Here is a 25,418-nt window from a genome sequence, read left to right as displayed (position 1 = left end):
CCACTGAGTTACTTGGTTCGCTTAGAGCATCCTGCAATCGGCACAGCTGGAGCATGTTTCCTTTCTTGTCATTCCAAATCAACCACCCCACTACCCCAATTGACAAAGCTGAGAAATTTAGTACCCCAGTGTCTTACTTTCACCAGGTTTCAAATAGGCCTCCAAACACTGTTATTCTGCAGGTCATCCTAGGCATTTACAAACGTACCTTTCACAACACCAAAGAAATAAGAAGTCTTGCTAGAGGCTGTGGCTCAGAACAGAACCTTCCAAATATCCCTTTTGCCCGTGTTTGTCAGTGAACAAGCAACATGAAAAAAGTGAACCTTCCACACACCCTTCTTGCCCATGTACAATAATAAACAAGCAATGCCGTACTGCCAGCATCAGCTCACTCTGATGGCTTGGAAGGGCAGCAGTTGTGCCACCCCTGTGGGGATAAGGAATAGCATAAAGTTTTGCAGGCATTGTGGTAGTCCAACTACGTCAGAGAATATTATCTGTGACAACAGGGTTTGAATGCAGGTGGGAGGTACCGTAAAGGCATTTACTCTCAACAAAATTCCACCTATAATTACAACTCCCTCCACCTCCCCAGAAGGTATTCTATTTGGAACTACATCTCCCTGCAACAAAGTATATTCACATCTCATTCCCTGTACAAAGTGCTGCTTCTAAAATTAGTGCCCTCCCTTGCCTGTAAGCCACAGCTCAGGATTTAGTCGTCTGTCACCCAGGACCTACCCCAGTGCTACCCAGTTGTGTGCTATTGACTCAGCTTTACTAAGAAGTTTGTTATTTAGGTGTGGAAAAACATGTAAGTGAAGGCTGTGAAAAATAAGAAAAGTAAAACCAGAACCTCTCAGGCTCTCTGAGGAACAACAGCACAGTGACTGCCAGAGGGCAAGAGGGTAAAAGGGTCAAACAGGCTCAGTTTGGTACCAAGCCACTCCCAGTCTCACCTTTTCTTGAAGAGTATACATTCCAGTGTAGGACTTGGAACACAAGCGCGAAAGAAGGAAAGGAACCCATTCAGGGGTGGTAACTCTCTTCAGAGAGTTGTGCAAGCAACACTGGAGCAACTTCATTTGTGCCTCCCTGCATTATTTTCATGGTAACCAGCATCTGGCTCTCAGGTCAGGCTAACCCTTACAGAATCAGAGAATTGTCAGGGTAGAAGTGGCCACTTGAGATCATCTGGTCCCACCCCCTATGCAAACAGGATAAGTTTTTTGCACAGGAGCATATCCAGTTGGATTTTGAATACCTGTCTCCACGAACAAAGGCTACAAAAACTCTCCAGGCAACCTGTGCCAGTGTTTGACCATCCTCATAAGTGGCCATCCTCAGCCTCTCTTATGTTCAGATTGAATTTCATGTTTTCAGTCTATGCCCATTGCCTCTTGTACTCTCACGGGAACTTCTGAGAAGAGTCTGGTTCCTTCTCCTTTGTTATATCCCATAAGGTGTTAGGCAAGTAATAGATGCTACACGACTGCATTTCCACGATTTTTGAAAAGCCTTGGGTTTGTTTTGTATCCTCAAAATTTCTGACTTCAGGTCCACAAACTCCTCTTTGAAAAGCCACAGTGCTCTGAAAACTAAAGAGAGAAGTACCTACAGGAAATTGATGAAGCAAGCTTCAATACAAACAAGTTGTGAGCATGGACTGCTTGTCACTTAGTGATTCCATGCCTGTCAAAACACAGCCTATTAACACACTTTCAGTTTATCCTACAATGAAAGATGGGGGTTTTGCAGTACAAATCCTAAATTCATAAAATAATCCCTGGCACCTCTTTGGCAGATGGATTTCATGAAAAGCAGAAATGGTAGACACAGCGCACAGTAATAAAACCAAGAAAATTTACAGTGTTTGTGTACTTTTAGTATTCAAGACAAGGACATATAAATCCCTACTGATTTCTAACTGCAATGCAAATGCATCCATATTTTAATGGTTTTATTTTGCCATCAGAAACAGGCACAGGAAACCCCTTTTTCATGTGTTATTTATAGTCCCATCTTTTAGAGTTCTACTGCAACAGATGCGATACTTGGTCTCATTTTCTTCCTAGAAAACATGGCAGAATAGGATTTTTTGTGGAGTAAAAAGGTGTAATTGGACTTAGTCTAATAATGATTTTAAATTCTGCTGTTTATTACTGGGTATAACTGCCAGATTACTGATCTTCAACAAATGCCCAAAAGGCCTACTCAGAGTGGATCATTTACAGAGTACAGGTATAGAAATACTGCAATCAAACAGGCAGAAAGATACAACCTCACTGCTGAGCCAGATGAGGATGAAAGATGGCTTCAAAAAAGACCGAAATTACTTTATCAGTATGCCAGAGGAAAATTACTGGTTTTATCAAAAGACTTTTTCATGACAGTAAGAGGTCAATCCACTTAAAGTCAGTATGTCAGGCGTTGTGATGCAGTGAAACCTTGTTTCTACCATTCTGTCCGCATCAATTCATTATTTTTTCTCACAGTTTTCACCTGGCACAGCAGAAACAGGAGCACATCTTCTTTGGCTAATGTACTCCCCTCTGTAACTCCAATGTCTCTTACCAAACAGGATCTTGCAGCAGCTGGTATATACCACAGAGAGTGTCTACACAATTTGGGTACGCTTTCTTCATTTTCCTGTATTTTTGGCCAATCTTTGTAGCTTGTAGTACCACTAACTGCTTGGGGGGGTTTCTTCTCCTATTAATTTATCTAAAAAACCCAAAACAACAGCAGTTTAAGATACACAGCAGTTTAAGATACACAGCAGAAACATTACATGAGCTCATAAGTAAATATAGCAGTGCCTAATACATTTCTGAAGTCAGAAAATAAGATGGACATTCAAGGCACAAAGACTTTTAAAAACAGAAGGTATGAAGAAAGAGAGGCACATATATTGCTCTTTAAACCTTGCATGGCATATGCAGCAATGCCATATGCATGGCATATGCAGCAATCAGATTTTACATGTCTAGAAGCATTAAAATATGATCCTTGTTCAAAATGCAAACTTCATACTGATGCTTTTTCCACATAGGTTGACTGCATGCAGGTAATTTGTTTACTGTGCATGTGTCATACTAGTGGGCAGAGGCCATTCCTTACTGAGCTTCAATGTAGCCGAAAAGACAAGTAATCATCATAAATTAAATTTATCAATACAATTTAATCTAAATTACACAGATTAGGATCAGAATTACACGGATTTAAAGTAAAACATTTGAGTGCATGTAACCCTTTTATATTACACCCTTGTTGATAGCCAGTTTTATACATTCTCTCCTGGGTTTGTTCCCTACTCTTATTTGACAGTTTCAGTAAGAGAAATCATTACAAGCAGAGTTTCCAAGCAGTTTTGCAGTTTTTGGTGGGCGATTCAAACTCCCTCAGTCCATCAGAGAGGAATAATAAGCTCAGTACAATGTAGGGCCTGTAGGTATCTAAAGCACCTTCACTGACTTTGCTACGAGCAGAAGTCTTTCAAAACAGTATTCACCAGTTCAAATAAGCCCAGCATTCGCTCTTATTTCATCATGTATTTTAGATGACTGTGTAAATACCTTCTGAACTTCCTTTGTGATCTGTTTTCTGAAACAGAAGAGCAAAAATGCAAAATATCCTGGCACGAAATAAGGGCTTTATGTTACCTGAGGTCTACAAGTATTCAGATGCTTCCCTTCTGAAATTTAACCACAGGATGAATGAGATTAACAGTTATTTCAACATTCCCTTTTAGCCATAGCTTTGAGATCATTCCTATTAATTTCCCCAGTTTCTAGTGCATAAAAAAAAGGAGGCTGTAAAATTATCTCAACATATCCATTGGCAACACAGTGTAGTTGAATTATTTTCTGCAATTCCTACATTTTTTGTGGGCCAAACTCCAATGTTGTGGAGGACATCCATGGGGAACAGGAATACTGGCCTTGATGTTCCAGGACATACACCCACTAACAGTGACCTTGAATTGAGGAGGTCTCTCTCTAAGTTCTGAAAGCAGGTGATAGAGAGGAGAATTAGGAATAAATGAGGGAACATGGACATTAATACCAGAAGAGGATGTAGATAAGAAAAGGGAGGTGCAAATATTTCTACATTTCCAAAAGTACTCATTGCCCCACAGACAGCCACAGATCCTGACTGAAGACAGATCCTAACTCTTTTCTCTCTCTCAGGATTTCAGGTACTGTAAATCTTCATATCAAAATAACTAGCTTTTATTTGGAAGTCTTAGAAGTTCATTTTAAATTCTTTGGAACTGAGTGGTTAAATGATGGCAAAAAAGTCATACAGGGGAAGGGAGTGCTTATTTTTTTTTAGTATGAAGTGTAGCCCTTAGGAAAATCCTGTGCCAAGTGGTCAGAATGCAAACCAGGGCTGGGCAAAACCTACAGAGCCTGGGAGGGCAGAAAGTTTCCTGACCTGTAGGAAGGGTGCCTTAATCACCAGGCTATGGGTCGATTTAGGCCAGAGGACTAAGAACAAGCTGCAGGGGAGAATACCCTTCTACTGATCCTGGAACAGAACACATAAGACAATATGGTTCTCTAGCACAGTGTTTGGGATACTCAGCATTGGGTGCATTAGCTCAAGCCTCTAATTTATTATTTTCAAATAACTACTGAATCAGGCATCCAGACCTTTTCTTTGCTAGGTGACCAAAGTGGGCACTAGACCACTGAACCTCACAGAAACACACACATGTTCTCGTGGGAGTATCAGTATCTCCAAGAACAGCACTAAGATTCTGATTTGAAGGTATGAGCTAAGTTGTATGGCATTCACCTCTGAAGCACTCCTGCGAATGCTTCAAAGCTGTTGCAGAGCCCTAGGAAGCTTGAAAACAGAACTTCAGGACTCCAGATGCTTCCTGAGTCCCTGACATTTCATAGCAGCCCATTTGTGGACTGCAGAATTTGATTTAACCACCCAAATTATGGGTGAAGGTAGATTTAAATGTTCAGTTGCTCTTGTTGATCTAATGCTTAAATTTCTCCTTGTGCAATCTTACACTGACTTTACCAAATGCTTTATTAGTCATTACACTGGTAAAGACAATGGAAAGATCTGAGTTTATCTTAATATTCACCAAACTATCAGATGGACCAAAAAAATACTAATAAGATGCACAGGCTTGTTCTGGATCCACATATGGAGTATCAGTTTAACCCTGTATTTGTGATTATTTGTTTGCTTTGGTTTTGTCCTGTAAAAACGTACTTAGGAAAAGAAGCAGAAAAAGGATGGAAAACATGCAGGTTCTCATAAACCAGCAGGAAAGCTGAGAAAATTTGTTGTTGGTTAAAAGAGGAACTGTTTGGAGTTGTATGTAAGATACAAGAAGTCTCTTGAAAAACAGAAATTAGCAAATCCAACTACAGCTTCCAAATATGGGTTTACCTACATCAAGAACATATAAAAATCTGTATCTCTAATAGCCTTCAGGATATATGTAGTGAATCACATGAATTCACCACACATTCTTTCAGCAGAAAGTAATAGCACAGGAAGTTTAAACAAATAAAAAAAACCCAAAGCAGTACAGTGAGAAATCATTCTGTTTCCCTCTCTCAGAACCAAAAAATAACTCTATGAAAATTAGGCAAAGAGCAAATAAGTTTTTGAAACAAGTCTAAACTCTGAAAACTTTTCTACCTAAAATTGTACAAACTGATGAAAAACAAAACTGGCAAGGACACTGAAAGTGATGTAGAAGGAAGAAGTAATGCAGTTTTTAGAAAGAAACCTACTAGCTGACTGTACTTGGTTTCTGTGCAGTATTTTACCTAGGGACACCCTCAGACTGTATTTGAGAGGTGCAGACAACCTCCCACTAGCAGCTTTGCATTTTTTAAAAGAAGTGAAGAGGCAGTCACCACCTCTCTTTGACATTCATTTGTCTCAGGTGCATCGATGGAATCTCTCTCAGTGTCAACCAACAGCTTCACTCTGGACCTTTACAAAAAGCTGAATGAATCTTCCAAAGGCCAAAACATTTTCTTTTCTCCTTGGAGTATTGCAACTGCTCTTGCCATGGTCCACCTGGGTGCAAAAGGGGACACTGCAACCCAGATGGCTGAGGTAAGCTCTGAAATTAGCAGTGTACCACCTTACATGTGGTTCCTACATGAATTGAATTGTTACTCTACCTAACAGAAAGGAACAACATGAGAGAACTGTGACCTGCCACAATGTTGTTACAGAAAAGAGCCCCAGTCATGCTGACAGGATTGCAGGTCACTGTTCTTCCACTTTATTTCCAAGATCTCCCTGCTCTGCACTTCACCTACATTTAGCTTACACTTGCAGTTCCCAGAGCATTGCAGGTGGTCTGCCAAAGAGAATTTATGGACAATAGAGGCTACTGCTGGTCTTGCTTAGAATGCTATGTTCCATTTTAACTGCCCTCTGAACAGAATAAGTAACTGAATATAGTGCTCGAACAGCCATGAAGAGACAACTTTATTAAAAAAATTAATATGGAGTTAAGATATGCTAGAGAAAGGAAATCTGGAGACAATATCACTGCTTCTAGACCTCAGCTGGTTCTGACAGCAATATTATCTGCTTTTTCATACTGCATACACAAGTTAGCAAGCTCTCCAGGACTTGTGTTTGGCTGCACAGAAGCGGCACAAATCTTTGTGACATAGTTAGCCCATAAAAATGACAATTCTCCCATGAATAACACAGATATGTGAGTATTGAAAATATCCTAGAATCATAGAATATTCTTAGTTGGAAGGGACACACCAGGATCATTGAGTCCAACTCCTGGCCCTGCACAGGGCACCACAAGAGTCACATCATGTGCCTTAGAGAGTTGTCCAAACACTTCTTGAACTCTGTCAGACTTGGTGCTGTGGCCACCTCCCTGGGGAGCCTGTTTCAGTCACAATATTGTTCTGTTATTAAGCAGTCCCTGTGGCTAAAATCTATATAGTAATGATACAGTCACAGAGAGTTAATCAACAGTACAGCCTTGTGCTCAATAACTTCAACACACTATCATTAGGCATGGCTGGGGAATGACCATACAAAACTAACATGCTTACAACCCTTGGGCATATTTATCTCCAACAAACAAGCTGTCTTTACGAGCATTTATCATCATCACAGGTTCTTCATTTTAACCAGACTGCAAGAGAAGAAGATACATCTGAGACAACAAGACCTTCTCCAGTGAGACCAAAGAAAAGAAAGATGGTATTTATTACAACAAAAAAAGTCTGAGATAAAAATCTCTGAGAATGGGATAGTCCAACGCAGCTACTGCTTAGGCTTCTAACATCTCCTTGTTTTCAGTCTATTATTTACTGTCTCAGTTCAGTAAGAACTATAAAGAGAAAGAGAAAAAGTGAGCAAGTAGCTAATATTACTGAAAAACTCATGAATTAAGTCTTTAAAAAGCAGAACTGAGACACTAACAGCATTTTTATTTGCCTTAATACTATCTCACTTGGTATTAGCTGGCTGTGGAAATACCAAGAAATCATTGGTCCTAATATGCTTTGGACAATTCCATTTCTGATCACCTTCAGGTTGGTTGGGTTTTTTTGTGTAGTGAAAAACAACGACTGCATTCACACCTGACTCTAGCCCTACCTAAAAAAGTCCCTTCCACCTTTCTTATGCAGGGACGCATCAGGCAGACAAAATTCTCCCTGAAGGCAATGCATGTTGACTCACCCTTGCTCATCAGCTCCCCAGAGACTTGCCAGCAGGAGAAACTGTTCACATCTTTTTCATCAAATGAACTCCCTAAGCACTGAAAAGTTTGTAAACTCAAACAAACCAAGTTATTTTAGCATAGAAACCAAAAGACAGTTGAAAGAAATTAAATTAGACTAACTGCAAATAAAAAGGAGAAGGGGATTATATCATTCTTACCCTTCATGGTGTGAGATGATTCTTCAAGATGAATCACTACACTCACATTCATTTTAGCAACTCACTGACTTCATAAATTCTAGCAAAGTCTGTTTAATCTTGTTCTTCAGATATTTCCCTCTATTGCTTCTTCATTCTGCTCCCATCCCATTGAAAAACAAAGCCTCTGCTATCCTGTGTCCTCTGGCTACCAAATTCTTTCCTAGGCATCCTTCCTAGCAGCCCACACCTCAGCATGAGTGAGAAAAGATCATAGCAAGGAATGCCACCTCACCAACCTAATGACAGACAGGTCACCCTCAGTCAGTGGCAGAGACTTTCGGTGTCTCCTGTGCAGGACACAGTAGATTACATGGGGGAGAACACTGCATCCAGGCAGCTGGTGGGGAGCAGCTGGCAGGTAGCAGCTCACTCTTCCATTTGCAAAGCAACAGCTGGCAAGCAAACTTATCCTCCCTAAAACCATCAACACTGACATCCAGAACAAGCTCCCTCCAAAACCCAAACAGCAACAGAAAATAGCATGTGAAACACAGAAAATTTGAATAGTTGGCAAGTCCATGCCTTGACATCAGTGTCTGTGAGAATAGAACACCTCCTCAAAAGCTGCCAGGCTGCATTGATGGGTCCTTGTGAAAATGAAAGGTCTTGTGAAACTGAAAATCAGGCCTAACCTTGACAAAAGTGAGGGAATTCAGCTTCCTGGGAGCACCATCACCCGAGGCCTGCAAATGCCTACACAGCACTGCACAAACAACTCATTGCCCTTCAGGCAGAAAACCATTTATCTAGTTATATACAGTGCTGCAAACATGAAGAAACTCAAAAAAGATTTACATTCCCTGAAACTCCTTTTTAATTAAAGCAACCTGAACAATTTAAATAAACATAGCAGGTACACCATATTAATTGGTGTCTTTTTCCAAGGATCCTGTGCGTGAGGGAGCAGAAAACATCCACTCTGGCTTCAAAAAGCTCCTGTCTGCCATCAACAAACGCAGAAGCACTTACTTGCTGAAGAGTGCCAACCGACTGTATGAGGAAAAGACCTACCCATTATTGCCCGTGAGTTGAACATCTTTATTGAGAATATGCTGGCATTAAGAGCGATTATCAATAGAGATGATACAAAAAATACAAATGATAGCACTGGGGTTTGAGTGAGAACATGAGGACAGCCGTATGGGGTGAGCCTTGGACAGACAAGAAGTCCATCTGTTTCCAGCAGTGGGCAACAGTTTGGGAAGTGCATGAGAAAAAGGCACACTGTGTAGTGATTCATTTCCAGAATCTGCTGTGGCCACCAAGCAATCTGCAGCTCAAGGACCTCTGAAACAGAGGGCATGTCTACTTCATAGACCCTGATGAGCTGAGCTATACCCTGGAGGTACAGTGTATAGTGCCTTTTGCAGCTTGCTGCCTGTTGGCATTGCTGTTGGTTCATTTCTGTTCTAAAGGACACTTCTCCACATCTCTGGTCACTCTCATCCCCTGTGTCTGTATCTTTTATGCTGTAGCATTTCTGAGACTGAGGCAGCCAGAGCTGCATTGAGAACTCTGACAGAGGACACACCATAGTGTTAGACAGTGCCATTACAGAAGTTTCTCTTTTGTTGACTACTCCTGTCTTCATAGTTCTTAAATTTTTATTTGAATTTTTGGTCATGATTAGGCAGACTTTTTCATGCACCTGTCCACTACAGCTTTTTTTACAGTACCTCATTCCTAAACAGTAACAAACACTTTCTATATCTTACACTTTACTGGACCACCTGTAAATATGTTAATATATATATTTTAATATAAACATTTAGACTTTGCTTTTGTAGAAAAAATACTGCAGCACAGACCCCAACACATATCTCCCTGTGGTACTCCAGTAGTAATAACCCTTCATTGTGAACATTATTTCCTCCTGCTCTTGGTTTCCAGTCTTTTAAGCAAATGAGGCCTATGTCTGTAGTCCCACGGATGCTCAGCCTTTGGTGAGAAGTCCTCCAAAATGCCTTTTGGTAATCCAAAAAACTGTAATGACTTCACCTTGTAACCCTATGCTTCCTAACGCCTTCAGAAAACTCCAACAGATTTGTGATTTCGGATTTCCTATTACAAAATGTTGTTGACACTCCTCCAGTAAGTCACATTAATCCACACACCCACTACACCTATTCTATTCATTTGCCCCACACCAACTCATAAATTTGCAATTATCTCTATCTTTGAAATCTTTTTGAAACTGATGTTGTATTAATCATCTTCCAGTTCCTTGGACGGTGGTTTTAAATGAGATTACTGTTCTTTGATTTTGGAGTTTGTTTGGTTTCCTGAGTAATTAGCAATTTGTCCTTCTGAATGTGCATTGCTCATTTTCTCCATAATCTCATGGGCATTTGCTTTACAGAGAATCAAGGGAATTTCCTGCTGGGAATCTCCACAAATGATTTCACAGCAGACAGCAATGCAAATGCTCATTCTGCTTTTCTGCCAGTCTACCAGAACATTCCTTTTATTGTCCTCACAAATTTTTGGCAGGTTCCTCATCTCCGAAGCAAACTAAAAGCCTTTGTTCAATTTTATATATGTAGAAACCATTCTTCCATCTTGTTTTGAACACTACATCATAAAGCAGGAAAAAACAGTATTTAAATTACATAAAAATGTCATTTTGAGAAATTTTTTAAAAATGTGAAGGTTTTATAGATATTTTAAAAATACATATTTCCACTTTTGATTACAAACACAAAAATTTGAAGTATCAATCTCCTTGAGACTGAAGTTTGATCCGTCCTTACTTAATACTTAGAACAGAATGTATCAGACCTTACCATAAAGATTATTGCATATAAAACAAACTTTCATTTCTTAAATTATGTATTAGCAGGTTGTATAGTCTGTTAAAGTGATTATTACTAACATTTTTATAACTCATATTTAACTAAATAAGCATACATTCTCCAATCCTGTCTTTCAGAAGTTCTTACAGCTCATTACAAGCTATTACAGTGCAAAGCCACAAGCTGTAAACTTTAAGACAGCTGCAGAACAAGCCAGAGCACAGATCAATTCATGGGTAGAAAATAAAACTGAGAGTAAGTATCATTCTGATGGCTTTTTTCTTGTCTCACTTTCAAATAATTTGTATTTCCACATTTATTGCTCTTGCAGCCAAGGATCCATAAAACTTGGGGGAAGGAGGTGATTCTCTCCAACCTACCTGCTGCTCCTTACAAAGTCTTTCCCTCAATTCTTTATGCTGTAGCCTCCTCTGAATCATCGCTGTTTGGAAGGATAATCGGTAGATACTGTTTGCCTCCACAATGATTAGTGAGGGTTTTACTTCTGCATTCTTCAGCTGCTTGCAACCAACTTCACAGAACATTCAAGCTATTCCACTTTACCCACTTTTCAATTCACTACCAAAACTCCAATATTTTCTTTTTTTAAAAATAATTTAATTCATGGAATGTTTTAGGTTGGAAGGTACCTTAAAGAGCACCTCCTTCCAACCCCCCTACCATGGGCAGGGACATCTTCCACTAGACCAGGCTGCTCAAAGCCCCATCCAACCTGGCCTCAAACATTTCCAGGAATGGGGCATCCACAGTTTCTCTGGACAAAGGATACAGAGATACTTCAAAAGCCATTTTTACCATATGTACACCATAAAAATGTACAACAAAAAAACCTCCTAAATGCAAACATTTTTGAAAGAGAGGTAGGCACAGACAAGGAACAATTAAAACTGGCAAGTTACACAGTCACACTGGAATAACAGTTGCTTTGTCTGATTTTGAAGGGAAAATACAGAGTCTGCTGCCTGCAGGATTTCTCAATTCTCGCACCGTGTTGGTCTTAGTAAATGCCATTTATTTCAAAGGGAAGTGGGCAAAGAAATTTCTGGAGAAGAATACTGCTAAGATGCCCTTCAGACTAAGCAAGGTAAATTCCTTATCTATATGCCTGTTGTCATGTGTCAGTATGTCTATTACTGAAAAGTAAATATTTCACCTGAATTTCATATGCTACTGCAACACTGGTTAGAGCCAAGAGAGTGGTATAAACTCAGTGAGAATAACAACTGTGAAAACAAGTCAGCACTGTCTTATTTACAAATGTCCATGAAAACTGGATTTTTAATTAATAGCTCCTCAGTATCAAAATACTTCACAACAGTTAAAGTTAAGTTTAAAAAAAGAAAAAGTAAGCTAAGCAGGTTAAGAAAAGTAGCTTAAAGACAAGAAGAAATTTCTCTAAGTGCTATTTTTAAATAGAACCAGGTTACTTTTGAGAGCAAGATTTACACACCTAGGGCTCTCTTCTGCTCATGAGACCCTGAGTTCATGGGAATTGATCCAATGGTTCTTCCCACACGCATCCTGGGTGTTTTGCCAAACCTCCCAGGGAATTTTCATGGGGTTTGTCATTTTAGCTGAGTGTGTGAGGATGATCAATTCAGATGATCTATTCATTGAGTTAACAGTACTTAAACCATCATGCACTGACAATTCCCAGTAGCTGACTGCACACATACTTTTGGACTGTGTCAAAAGCAAGCAAAATTATTTATCAGTGGAAGCAAGTATTTTGTTTGACATAGATTTAGGGTGCAAATGCCTTTTGTATGCCGGGCAATGTGAAGCAATTTATGTGACTATGTACCCAAAACCTACTATTCTACATGTGCAGTTTTAGGATCTGACACAGCAGTTGTTTGTGGTAGGTGATCTTGGCTGGCCAGCAGGTGCTCACCAAAACTCCCTATCTTCCCCCTTCTCAACAAGACAGGGTGAGAAAAATAAAATGAAAATGTCATGGGTCAGGAAAAGGACAGAGATCATTTACCAACTGCCATCATGAGCAAAACAGGCTCAACTTTGAGAAAATAATTTGATTTATTGCAAATTAGTCAGAGTAGGTTAGTGAGAAATAAACCCAAATATAAAGTTCCTTCCCCCACCCCTCCCTTTCTCCCAGGGTCAACTTCACTCCTGACTCTCCCACCTGTGCCCCAAAACTGTGCAGGGGGACTAGGAATGGGGGTTATAGTCAGCCTATCACATGTTGTCTCCCCCTCTCCCTTCTGCTCACACTTTTCTCCTGCTAAGGTGTGGGGTCCTACCCATGGGATACAGTCCTTCACATTCAGTAGGGGTTCTTCCCGTGGTCTGTAGTTTTTCAAGAACTGCTCCAGTGGGTCCTTTCCCTAGGGTGCAGTCTTAGGAAGGGGCTACTGCAGTGGGAGTCCACTGTGGGGTCACAGGCGATGCCAGAAAACCTGTTGTGAGTAGGCTGTTCTCCACAGGGTCACAGCTGCTCCCAGAAGTCTGCTCCAGTATGGGCTCTCCATGTGCTGCAGCTTCCTTCAGGGCACATCTGCCTGTTCCAGCATGGGGTCCTCCATGGGTGGATATTTACACCACCGTTGTCTTCACCCTGGGCTGCAGGGGAATCTCCGCTCCAATGTCTGGAGTGCCTTCTCCCCCTCCTTCCTCACTGGCCTTGGTGCCTGCAGGGCTGTTTCTCCCACATCATCTCACTTGGCTTTCCCAGCTGCTTTTGTGCAGCAGTTTTTACCCTTTCTTAAAAATGTATTCACAGAAGCACTACCAGTGTCACTGACTGGCTCAGATTTGGACAGCAGCTGGAACTGGTTCTGCCTGACACAGAGGTAGCTTCTGATGTCTACTCACAGAAGTCACCCCTGCAGCTTCCTCACTACCAAAACCTTACCATGCAAACCCAATACATTGGTGCCAGAGAGGGCTTAATTCACAGGGTGAATAGCAATGCCTGGCAAGAGAGCTACTTGATTATCAAATCTAACTCCTTTATTTTAAATTAAGAAAGATATTACAAAGGATTCAGTTAGTAGGTATTCATAAATACTTAGCTTGAGTATTTATGCTGATTTTTTATAAAGATCCCAAAGACTTTGAAAAGGGGGTGGATGTGATACTGTCTAAAAGAAAGGGTCCTGGGCATCAAAATGCTGTTGAGTCTCGTACTTGTTTTCACTTCAATGAAGCAAGTAAATTTTATCATCCTTTCAATGTATAAGGTAACTTTTTATATCTGATTTTTTTTTACAGACCAAGACTAAACCAGTACAGATGATGTTTCTGAAAGATACATTTTTCATACTCCATGAAACAACCATGAAATTCACAATCATTGAGCTGCCGTACGTGGAAAATGAACTCAGTATGTTCATTCTCCTACCAGATGACATCAGTGACAACACTACTGGCCTGGAGCTGGTAAAGCTGACCTACTGTTGCATCACATACACTATTAAACAGTAACAGAAAGAGATTAAAAGAGTGAGGAAGAACAAGCTCCAAAATCATAGTAGAATAGCTCTAATGTGCTCATACTTTGTTTTGGAAACTCTAGCACCATGGTTTTTCAGTTTAGGATTCAGGGCACATGATAACATTGCAAACATAGTACATGTAAAACCTATGTCCACACAACTGTCTTAGCCTATTTTGTATTCTCTTTCCTATTGCCAGTATAGCATAGGGAAATAAAGGATCACAAGTGAATCACCACGCCCTAGAGCTATCTTCTTCTGAGGGCTGTATAATTTAATTTTTATGTCATTTGCAGTATGGATTTGTATCTGATAGTCTGTGATGAAGCTTCTCATACTAAGTGTTGACTACCCTGACCCAGAAAGTGTCAACAGCCACTCATAACCATGCCAGGATCAGTTTCAGATTCTAATTGACCTGCTCAGAGCAGGGCAAATATTTTTATTTGTACCTCAGTTCCCATGCATCCCATTTATTTATCACTACTAACGGAAAATTTATCCATATACACACACATCAAGCACGTCTTATTATTATTATACGTCATACATCGCAAAAAAAGCAATGTTCTTCTCACCAAAGAAAAAATAATAAACTATTCTGAGGGTTCAGGTCTACACCTCCTCACTGTTAAGAAAATAAATAGGAGTATAAGTCACTCCGCACTTTGTGGGATCATGCCCAGTAATATGATGCACATTTCATCTGTAGTCACTGCTGGTGGCTGGGTCTTGTTTTACATATTCTTGATGAGCATTAAGACACTGGTCTGTGCATGTCTTGCCTCTGTCCTTTGCATTCCAGCTGTTTTCTTCCTCAATTCATTGCAGGTGGAAAGAGAGCTGACTTATGAGAAATTGGCTGAATGGACCAAATCAGACAATATGATGAAAGCTAAAGTGGATCTGTACCTGCCCAAGTTGAAGATGGAAGAGAATTATGACCTTAAATCCCCTTTGAGCAGCATGGGAATACGAAATGCTTTTGACCCAGGTCAGGCTGATTTCACAGGGATGTCAGCCAAGAAGGATCTTTTCATCTCAAAAGTTATTCACAAAGCTTTTGTGGAGGTCAACGAAGAAGGTACTGAGGCAGCAGCTGCCACAGGTGTCCTGATGATGAGATCAAGAGTCCCAACAATGACTTTCAAAGCTGACCACCCTTTTATCTTCTTCATCAGACACAACAAATCACAAACCATCCTCTTCTTTGGCAGACTTTGCTCACCCTAGTCAATGAGCCCTTGCCCTGCAGAGCAGAAGATGCTTGCTTGCTAGCACAGAGGCAAACCACAAACCTGAAGCTGTCTGCAGCTGGGGGAGCAGAACTTGAACCCCTTCTTCATCAGGCTATACACCCTGGTGCCTGAGGCACAGCCCCTCCAAGTGACTCCCTCCTACCCTGATGGGATGACCAGGGCAGTACCATGGGCAGTGTGTGATGCTTTGCATCCACAGAGCAATCCCGGCTGTCATTCGGATCAGGCCATCATAGGGAGCTCTCTCCTTTCCACTGTAAGCTACGGCATTTCTCTCTCTCCCACTCACAGCACTGTGCACAAACATATTTTGCCACAGCCTTTCTCCTCGCCCTCTTGATGAGGGCTGCTTATCCTGATATGTCCCTAGCACATACTGCCAGACTACAGCAATTACACCCAGGTCTGAGTGTTCAGCCCTAGCTAGGCCCTTGTGTTACTGCTGGAGGAAAACTCTCCAAACCCTCACCCAGTGCCCACCCCTTTGCTTTGCTTCCACATTCCAGCTCTAAGTCTTCATCAGCTCTCAATTACCCTCATGTCACTCTACAGATTGCTTCTAATAAAATAAAACAAAATAAAACAAAATGCACCTTTCTGAGGGCTATTTGGCTCACTCAGACCCTCAGGAATGCAAGGCAAGGTTAAGCCTGTGTGGTGTCTGGCTACATCAAGAGTTCAGCTTTGTTCAAAGCAATCCTAACTTCAAAAATAAGTAATAATAACTAGTAACCCCTCACGCACCAGGCGTGTTTTCTGCCAGCTCTGCCGCGAGAGGGAGGCAGAGCTGAAAAGGGAAAGCAGTGACAGGTGCCCAGACTCACTGAGGCGGGGCGGGGCCGCCATTTTGTGGGCGGGGTCGCGGCCGCTCCCCATTCCCGGCGGCCAAGGGGGAAGCGCCTGAGCCTCTGGCTAAATCCCGGGAGGCGCTGCGCTGCTGGGAGCAGGGAGCGCGGCGGCAGGGGGGTGAGTGCGGCGGCCGCGTTATTGCTGCTGCTGCGTTGTCCTGAACGCTTTCCACGGGAAACCTGTGCCTCTGGTTTTGGGTTCTTCTTATTTTTGCATTTTTTAAAAGAAATGGAGCTGCGTGGCATTGCTTTTGTTGTGGGGTTTTCCCCCCCACCCCTTTCCTCTTTCGTGACGTTCCCTAAACACCACTGATTCTTGCCAGCTGGAGCCGCGGCGCTGCGGAGTTGGGACGTCTCCCGTGGGGCTAAGCCCGGGGCGGGGGTGGAGGAAGAACTCTTCGCTCCAGGGAGGGCCAAACCTTTGGCTTCTTGTGCCTCAGCTTGCTGGGGACAGTGTCAGGCTCCTCCATGCCCCTCCCCGCTGCTGCGGAGGCGCAGGGATCAGGAGTCCGGCAGCCGCGGGGCCGTGTAATTCCCCGCGTCCCAGCGTGTATCCCTGGAGCGCTGCCATGCCAAGGGCCGTCACCAGCAGCTGGCCGGGGTGTCGCCCTGCAGGTGTTTAGCACCGCTCCCAACTCTCCAAAGCCTAAATGAAGCCTTTTCCCTCAGGGAAGCCTGCTTTGGTTCAGTGGGTGGGGAAAAGGGCGGCTGTGCCACAGGCAGAGCTTTCTCTGTGGAGATGGACACGGCCTGGTGCTCATTGCCCTGAGTTCCCTCTGGGGCTGTGTTTGAAAAGAGTTGGCTTGAGACTCTTCTGATGCGGCTGTCGATGTGGGGAGGTGTCCTGGTACACTGGACGCTAATCCACATCATAGTTTTGGTTGGAAGTGTCGCTTGGGCCGCGGGCTGGAGGAGAGCTGCACCCTGCTCTGGTTTTCCCACGGCGAGGCCCTGCTGTGGTTGTCTGCTGGCTGATCTACCTGCAGCCTGTCGGTCCATCAAGACTCTCCTAAAGCATAGGTGTTGACTGCTGAGCATATATGCCTCAATTCGGAGTGGTAGGAACACAGTGTCTGGGCATGCTGAGACCACCCCATGAGTGCCTCACTACTGACCTGCAGAGCCATGGGCAGAGTAGAGTGAGGAGGGAGTTGCTGTCAGCAAATCCTCTGACCACTGAGGGCTTTGCAGCAGATTACAAGTGACCAACACATATGTACTTGTATAATGGGGTTTTTTTGTTCCTTGAAGTGTGGTTGTTGTGTATTATCCGCAGCTTTGGAGACTCCAAATTCTGTATAGTCTCTGATGAAAAGGGGAGTCTGTAGTTATGTCACTACTCCTGCATAGAAAGCATAGTTGACTGTGCAGATTTAACTCGTAGCCTTGTGTCCCAGCTGTTGAATATTACTTAGAGTTTGGTTAAATGCCCCTGATTTTCAGGCAGGCAAATAGTGTCAGTTGCATCCTTTTGTCTGTAAATTCTTGCCTGTTGTGGAAGCCCTACAAATACTTTCCAGAAAGTAACTGTTTGCTGCTGTCACTATTCCTGTGTGTTTTGACATGGAGGTCAAAATAAACTTAGTGGTTAAAATAATCTGCAGGTATTGGGACAGGAAGAAAATTCTGGTCTTCACTGTAACCATCACAAATGCCATGTGTCTCCTGCTTATGTGTACAGTGCAAGAATTGCTCATTCAGACACAATTGGAGGATTGTTTCCATCTAAGCTTGCTTGTTTTTTCAGGGTTTTTTTTTTTCTATTTATGGGAGAAGAAAAATAGGAGAAAATTGGTACTGTTTATAGTAAAGCTACTGGCAAGAAATTTTCTTGGGTGGAAAAGCATGCATGCAGAGACTTGCTCTTTTCACCTCTCTGTCTAAGACAATGAATCAGTTGAATGAATTAGGCGGTGGTTTTGTATTTGGTAGCAACATATCAACAGTAGGCCCTGCCCTTAGGGAAGAACAAAACACAGAGATAGTAAAAACTATCAGCATATATCTTATGATGACTTATGATACTTATCTGTGGTTAACTCAGTGTTCCAGTACTTATTGCTCATTTAATAGGTGTGGTGTTTATTCTCAGGTTCACTGACTATAGTAGATGTCCATAGAATATGACAGGCACTGAGTTTATGGTTGTGTGTGTTGCTGTGTTGCAGGCAATAAAATGGAACTAAAATGAACTTTGATTTCTTGTCTTTGTAATTCAGCAGGAAATTGCCGTCATCTGTCATGCTGGCAAAATAAATTTTTTCTTTCCATTTTTTATCTTGTTGGACAAGTCATTCTGCTCAGTGTGCACACGGAGAAGCAACCTGCAGGTACTACTGAAGGTCTATTGAGTTACAGAAGGTAAGTGTTGATAATTCTACCGTCCTGATATCTAACTTTGGCTCTGATGGTCCTGTAAAGGAAAATTATTTTCTGTGTGAAGTCCAGAGAGACTTCTTTTAGTAACAGCTGAACAAAATGCTGTTGTGTTTTGATCACATCAAAAGATGTCACACTGTGTAGGTATGGGGTTGAAATCCAAAAGCAGACTTGAAATTGCTGAAATGAATCAAATGTTTAGTTTGGGGTTTCAGGTGCTTGGGCCACCAAATCAGTGTCCAGTGAACTGATAATTTTGTAATCAAGTCATGACATTTGCTGCCTAGTTTATGCTGGCAAGTGTAAGAAGGAGAAACAATTGTTCTGTATTCAAGTAAGTTTGATCCGTTCTTGTTCTGTGTTTTATATCCCAGGCTCAGAAGCATGGAAAGCCTCTGTGCAGGAAATATCACTTTTGCTCTGGACCTCTTAAGAAAGCTGTGTGAGAAGAAAAGTGGTCAGAATGTGTTCTTTTCACCGTTTAGTATTTCTTCTGCTTTGTCTATGGTTATGCTGGGTTCAGGAGGTAACACTGAAGCTGAAATAAGAAAGGTAGGTCAAAATAAACTTAGTGGCTGGCATTTGATGAGATCACATGAGCAAGAGATGTGTCTTACAGGCTGTGTCATGTACCTGTGCTAAATTGTGATTGTCACTGTGGTCTGAGAGAGCAGAGCTTTTCTTCTGGTGTGTGTGTAAGCACAACCAATCATAATTGTTTTTAAAGGGGACGACTCTTCAGTATGAAATCTAGAGGTTCCTGGGGTTTTTTTGCAGGGAGCTTTCTCTAGTTTTTGAGACAGATTTTCTTTAATATGTAATTAGGCGGTTATGAGTTTTTCTTTTTTTTTTTTTTTTCTGGGTTGCCTTGATCATTAGGTGGCTATTTAAAATATTATCTACTTTTTCCTTGTTTGGGCTTAACATCAGACAATATTCTCTTTTTGAAAATGTAGCCAGACACGTAAAAAATCCACAGTGACTGAATATAAAACTGGTAGTTTGCTTTACACTTTTTTGTTTTAAACTTGCTCAGGTAGCAAATATGACCTGCCATGTGTTATATGTATGACCTGACAATAATAAATGCACAAGCAGTCATTTTGGTTCTGATGTTTGGCTCTTAAGCAAGTTTGGGAAGAGGAGAAAAACCTGCTGGTTTTTTGTTTTTCCATTTCTAGAAGTTTCTCAAAACTTATATTATTGCCATTGTTGGAGATACTGGAAATCCATGAGGACACAGTCCTGGGCTAGCAGCTGTAGATGCCCCTGCTGGGACAGGGCTTTGTACCAGATTGTCTCCACAGCTCCCTTCCCACCTCAGCCATCCTGTGATCCTGTGCTGCTTGGCTTGAGGGAAGGAAAATCAGTACTGCTGACTGCTGCTCTCGAATTTATGACTTGTGCAAGCACTGAGGATGTTGTCTCTGTGCAGGTGCTTTCTCTGAGCAATGCCCGGGATGCTCACAATGGGTATCAATCCCTTCTCTCTGAAATTAATGATCCAAACACCAAATACATCCTGAGAACTGCCAACCGGCTTTATGGGGAAAAGACCTTTGAGTTTCTTCCAGTAAGTAGCCATGAAATTTGAGGCATTTCTTAGGGTGATGTACTTGCTAGCCCTTTCCTCTGGAAGCCAAAGGCAGCCTTTGGAGTTTTCCTTCCAAATTTTCTGGTGTGAGAGGCAGGACAGCAATAGATTCTGCCAGAGCCTGTTGTCTGAACTTGGTGGAGAATCTGCTTTTAGATAACCTGTGCTTTGCATAGTGCAAATTGGGGTAGAATCCATCAGTCTGTACACTTGAGGGTTCTGTGATCCATTCATGTATTTGGCTAAAGAAGAAATGTTCGATGTATCTCTCAGCAAAAGTCTTATAAACAAATGTATAAAATCATATGTTAGGTCCTTGAAGCATAAAATACAAACAAGAAAAAATTAGCCACATCATTTTCAATGAAGTGATGTCAAAGTTTGCAGTAGAGTGTATAAGGCATTTTATTAAATAAGAATTCCTAGTTCGAAGAGGTGGTATAATTCCTAGTAGAACTTGTCAGCCAGAACTTTACTGGCTCGGTATGAAGCTGGGGGCGGAAATGAGGCAGATTCTCTTGGGGAATGTAAGAATCCTCTGTGTCTGAATGAGACTAAAATCTCTTGCTCAAAATATGTTTTGAATGTCCCTGTCAGTCATTTATAGAGACGAGTCAGAAATGCTACCAGGCTGGACTAGAGCAGATGGACTTTGTGCATGCTTGGGAGGATTGCAGGAAACAAATCAATGGCTGGGTAGAGAAAAGGACTGAAGGTGAGTGCTTTGCCCAGTGCCCAGTTGTGTTGAATGGCTGCCATTGTTTGGGTAAACACCTATGGCAGGATATAAAATTGTGTTGAGTTGAAAAACGCAAATGCTGAGCTCTAGGTCTCTCTGCTACATAATTCTCTGTTGTGTATTAATTGTGGAGTAGATAGCACCTTGGATAATAATTAGATCTTTGTCAAAGTATTAAAAAATGTGGGTTTTTTTCCATTGTATCATACAGGTAAAATACAGAACCTGTTGGCAGAGGGGATTCTTGATTCCCTGACCAGGCTTGTGTTGGTGAATGCCATCTATTTCAAAGGCAACTGGGAAAAGCAGTTCAAGACAGAGAATACTGCAGAAAGGCCATTCCAAATTAATAAGGTATGATGCAGTGAAATGCTGACAGCATCCTGTTTGTCTGAAGTACTCTGTGATGCACACATATTTAAGGAAAACACTAAATCTTCCAAGGAGGGTTACCTTGCGTAGGCTGTATGAAATTCTTTATGCCACCTCCCTTTCATATGAACACCCTCTTTGCTGAGTTTCCCTGAACTTTTACATAATTACTAGAACCTTTAATAAAGCACAGAGATGGGTCTGAAAACCTGAGAATTGAAGTCCTCTTTGGACAGTGCTTTCTTGCTGCTTTTCTGCCCTTGAGCCAATCCAATATAAATGGAAAACAAATTACACCTCTGTGCTCTGCAGTCTTGTTTCAGAAGTAGATGAGAGCTCTTGAGGAAGACTTGGCCACTGTCATGGGCAGGCCATGGCTGCCCCTCAGGGTTCCCTGCAGCTCTGGGTTGGCCTCCAGGTGTCCTTACCCAGAACTGGTAATGTGCCTTCCTTGACTCACCTGCTGGAAGCAAACACTGTGGAAAATTGAAGCTGTTATGCCTGACATTGAAACTGTCCCTTCCTCAGTGGTGAAATAAATCCAAGGATGTTTGAAGCTGCTAATACGACTTTTTAAATAAAGGAATGTTTCTGCTTGCCCCACACAACCTACAACAGCACTTTAGGACTGCTGGACTGACTTGGTTCCTGGCATCTTGTCCTCAATGAACAATTGGTAATCCCTGGTGTAAGCTGTAGTCTTAAGCAAGTTACTTTACTCTCTGTTCAGTAGAAAAGAGTTGGTTTAACATCCCAGGAACGTTTCCAACGTCCTGTGAAATTTTCTGTGGCTCTTGCACTTTTTATGACTTGCTGGATGATTTTCTCTTGCTATGTGGCTTTTTTTTTGTCTATTCTTTTTATGTGTCATTGCTGCTGCAAAATAATTTCTACCTTATTCTCTCTGGGCATTATTCCAATGGGCATTACGTTAATGAAAAAACCCTTTTTGTATGATAATGTCTTGAAGGTAAGGGAGAAAGCAACAAAACTGAAAAGAAGGCAAATAATGATGTAAACAATAGCAGATGATGCTCCATTTGGAAGTGGAATGAGATAGCAGAGAATGAAAATGAGAATAAAATCTCTCACCTTCTTAATATCCTTATGAGTTTCAAGAATTCAAAATAATGCTTGCACTTTCTTGATAGTTTTTGTGTATACATTTTTAAATATTTTAATTGTTTGTTGTAGCACTTGAAACCACATGGACTGAAAAGTCATCTCAATTTATGTATTTTCCTTATCTGTTTAAAGTGAAGAACATAGTCCCTGCTTATTGCCAGCTCTGTTTAGTGTTTGTCAGTAATTCTTAAGTGAACCAAAGGGCAAGGACATGCATTTGCCCTGAAGGTATCTTCAATTAGTAATTTCTACAATAGTAATTAAAAATTAAATATCAGAGATTTTTAGTGATATATAAAAGACAGTGTGGTATATGTACTTACGTGTGATCAGTGCTCTTTGGTCAAATTCCGAAGAGCCCTGAGTAACTTGGCTGCCTGCTTTGTAGTTTGAGAGCAGCAGAGTCGCTCAGCACTAACTGTTGACCATTTCTGTATTTCCAGAATGAGACCAGACCTGTGCAGATGATGTTCAAGAAGGACAGATTTAACATGACCTATATTGGGGACTACCAGACCAAAATCCTTGAGCTGCCCTATGTTGGTAATGAACTGAGCATGATCATCCTGCTCCCTGATGCAATCCAGGATGGATCCACTGGCTTGGAAAGAGTAAGTTGTGGAGCTGAGTGCAAAGACAGGCTGAATCCTTCCAGGGAAGCAAGTGTGATATTGCAGTGAGACCTGCAGTTCAGTTCCAGACTGTATCCCTGGTGCTCAAGGCCAGCAGAAATGTCCCTTTCCTCCCTGTCCCCAGAGTGAGTGCCCCAGCCTGTGTCAGTGCTGCTCAGGCTGTGTGCTGCTGCCTTAGGCAGAGGCTGTGGAAGAAGAGCTGGCCCTGCTCAGGAGCAGAGGTCAGCTGTGGTGCTGCTGAAGGCATAGTATGGTGATGCTGGGATGTGGAGAGGGGGATTTTGGTTGTGCTCTTTGGAAGTGCTGTGGCTCTTGTGTGCTGAGCAGCTGTCAGTTGGTGTGTGGCTCCCTGCCTGCAAAGAGGCTCCTAGGAAAGGGAAGTATCTCTTTTGAGGGGAGTATAAGGGTACAAGTTTGGGCTACTCTGTGCTCTGCACAAAGAAGTTTATTAATAAGGTTTAGGTTTTCAAACACTGACAAAGGGCCTTGTGAGCAGAGTGTGTTCCTCATGGTATTGACTGACCTGAGAGATAAACCTTTCATAAATAGATAGAAGAGCTGGGTATGGTTTCTTTGGGTTCTAGTTAGTAGTCCTTTTGTGCCTTTCTTCTCCAAAAGTAAAAATCAAAAGAAAACCCAACAATCTAACATGTTCTATAGAAGTTAACTTTACATGGAGGGGATTAATCCCTATTGCAACTATCAAAAAAACATGGGGTAACGGTCTTGGCTGGTGCCGTAGTCCCAGGTGAGAAGTATAACTTGCACATTTGCCATGAGACACTCTAACCCTGGTAAAAAAAGATGCATATTATGTACTATGTAAACAACCCACAGAGTCACTTCTTTTGCTTGTGTAACACTGAATAAATTCTCATTGTAATTGAGTAAATTTGGGATTTTTCTTCAGCTGGAAAGAGAACTTACATATGAGAAGCTAATAGATTGGATCAATCCTGAAATGATGGACTCTACAGAAGTGAGGGTGTCCTTACCTAGATTCAAGCTGGAAGAAGACTATGATCTGAAGCCCCTTCTGAGAAGCATGGGAATGGCTGAGGCATTTGAGCTGGGGCAGGCAGACTTGTCAGGAATGTCATCTGGCAATGAGCTGGTGCTCTCTGAAGTGGTTCACAAGGCCTTTGTGGAAGTCAATGAAGAAGGCACTGAAGCTGCTGCTGCCACAGCAGCAGTGATGATGATGCGCTGTGCAATGATAGTTCCGGATTTCACTGCAGATCATCCCTTCCTTTTCCTCATCCGGCACAACAAAACTTCCAGCATTTTGTTCTGTGGCAGATTTTGCTGCCCCTAAGGAGGAGATGTCTTGGCAGCATAGGTGCCATCACACAATAAATTTACATTTCCCTGGAACACAGCAACTCCTTTTGCACTAATTGTCTCTTTCAACTGTGCCTGAACCTCTTGTGTGCTCCTGATCTCAGGCTTGGCAAGAATAACACAGCTGCTTAGACAAAGCCAGAACCTGCCATGTCCAAGCCCTCCCAGCCCTGCCCTTGGGTGCAGAGCTCTCCAGGTTCTTGCTGACACAAGAACCATCCCACTTGCTCCATGAATGCTTCTTCTGTGCTTGACTTCACTTTTGGTGTCAATCAGGCAGAGTCAGGCAGTGACAGCCCATGGGAGAGAAGGAGTTCCTTCTGCTTGTGACAAGGCTGGAGCATGTTTGTAGCTTCCCTCTCCTTTTTCCTTCCAGTCTCATCCATTTATTGCCTTGATAGATTCCCTAGAGCTGAAAGGAGTCTTTGGCAGCCTGTCCCAGGTATTGCTGAGCATCCTGCCTGATGTGTTTTTTTGGCTAATAAGTGGAGAAGCTCTGAGGCAAGAATGGGAATGAAAGTATGCTTTTGTACCAGGTGTCCCTATGAGGTATTTGTGGGCTGAGTAGCTTTGTTTCATCACCCAGGACTTGTGGATTCATTGCCTGTCACTTGGTTCATGTCCTTGAACAAAGAATGTAATGAGGGAGCACACAGTGCCTATGCAATATCTGAATGACATAGTCATGATTTTTCTTTTTTTTTTTTTTGCTGTTGTTTTATATTAATCCTTATCTAGTATTTTCTTGAACACCGTAGTGTACCTGTATAATTCCAAAGACACAGCTGCAGAGGCTTTCCTTACACAGGGATGTGTTTTGTGGATCTTGTTCCTGGAATAATAAAGGAAGTGTAAGCACTGCGTGGGTCTGTTTCTCTCTTTTCAACTCTGAATTACACACGCATGCT

General features: G+C 42.0%; 2 protein-coding genes and 1 long non-coding RNA gene across 6 annotated transcripts in view; 2 read left to right on the top strand and 1 right to left on the bottom strand.

The window, feature by feature from the left end:
* Positions 1-16,345, bottom strand: part of LOC146441599 (uncharacterized) — a 36,648-nt gene extending 20,303 nt beyond the window's left edge. The window contains exons 1-2 of the long non-coding RNA XR_014849985.1: positions 16,214-16,345; positions 2,578-2,727 (exon numbers count right to left, since the gene is read on the bottom strand). This is a non-coding gene — a long non-coding RNA (uncharacterized LOC146441599). The remainder of the gene's footprint in view (positions 1-2,577; positions 2,728-16,213) is intronic.
* Positions 5,926-16,068, top strand: SERPINB10 (serpin family B member 10). Its single transcript, XM_085052034.1, has 7 exons — positions 5,926-6,099; positions 7,138-7,224; positions 8,836-8,973; positions 10,880-10,997; positions 11,705-11,847; positions 13,998-14,165; positions 15,053-16,068. The coding sequence occupies exons 1-7, from the start codon at positions 5,932-5,934 to the stop codon at positions 15,452-15,454; spliced, it is 1,224 nt and encodes a 407-aa protein (XP_084908160.1). The 5' UTR covers positions 5,926-5,931; the 3' UTR covers positions 15,455-16,068.
* Positions 16,326-25,366, top strand: LOC146441598 (serpin B6-like). 4 transcript variants are annotated; one of them, XM_085052039.1, is made up of 8 exons: positions 16,326-16,450; positions 18,551-18,689; positions 19,082-19,259; positions 20,143-20,280; positions 20,899-21,016; positions 21,252-21,394; positions 22,981-23,148; positions 24,080-24,551. In XM_085052039.1, exons 3-8 carry the CDS (start codon positions 19,092-19,094, stop codon positions 24,482-24,484), a joined length of 1,140 nt encoding a protein of 379 aa, XP_084908165.1. In that variant the 5' UTR covers positions 16,326-16,450; positions 18,551-18,689; positions 19,082-19,091; the 3' UTR covers positions 24,485-24,551. The 4 variants fall into 4 exon arrangements, with proteins under 4 accessions (XP_084908165.1, XP_084908164.1, XP_084908168.1 ...); XM_085052038.1 differs by having other exon boundaries at positions 16,365-16,446; positions 18,548-18,689; positions 24,080-25,366; XM_085052042.1 differs by having other exon boundaries at positions 16,365-16,446; positions 18,620-18,689.
* The last annotated feature ends 52 nt before the right edge of the window (positions 25,367-25,418 follow it).

This window comes from Lichenostomus cassidix, chromosome 2 (assembly GCF_008360975.1).
Source record: "Lichenostomus cassidix isolate B80296 chromosome 2, HeHo_3.0, whole genome shotgun sequence".
Classification (NCBI taxonomy): Eukaryota; Metazoa; Chordata; class Aves; order Passeriformes; family Meliphagidae; genus Lichenostomus; species Lichenostomus cassidix.
The sequence above is the reverse complement of the archived record's forward strand: the minus strand, read 5'-3'. Positions and strand labels throughout refer to the sequence as shown.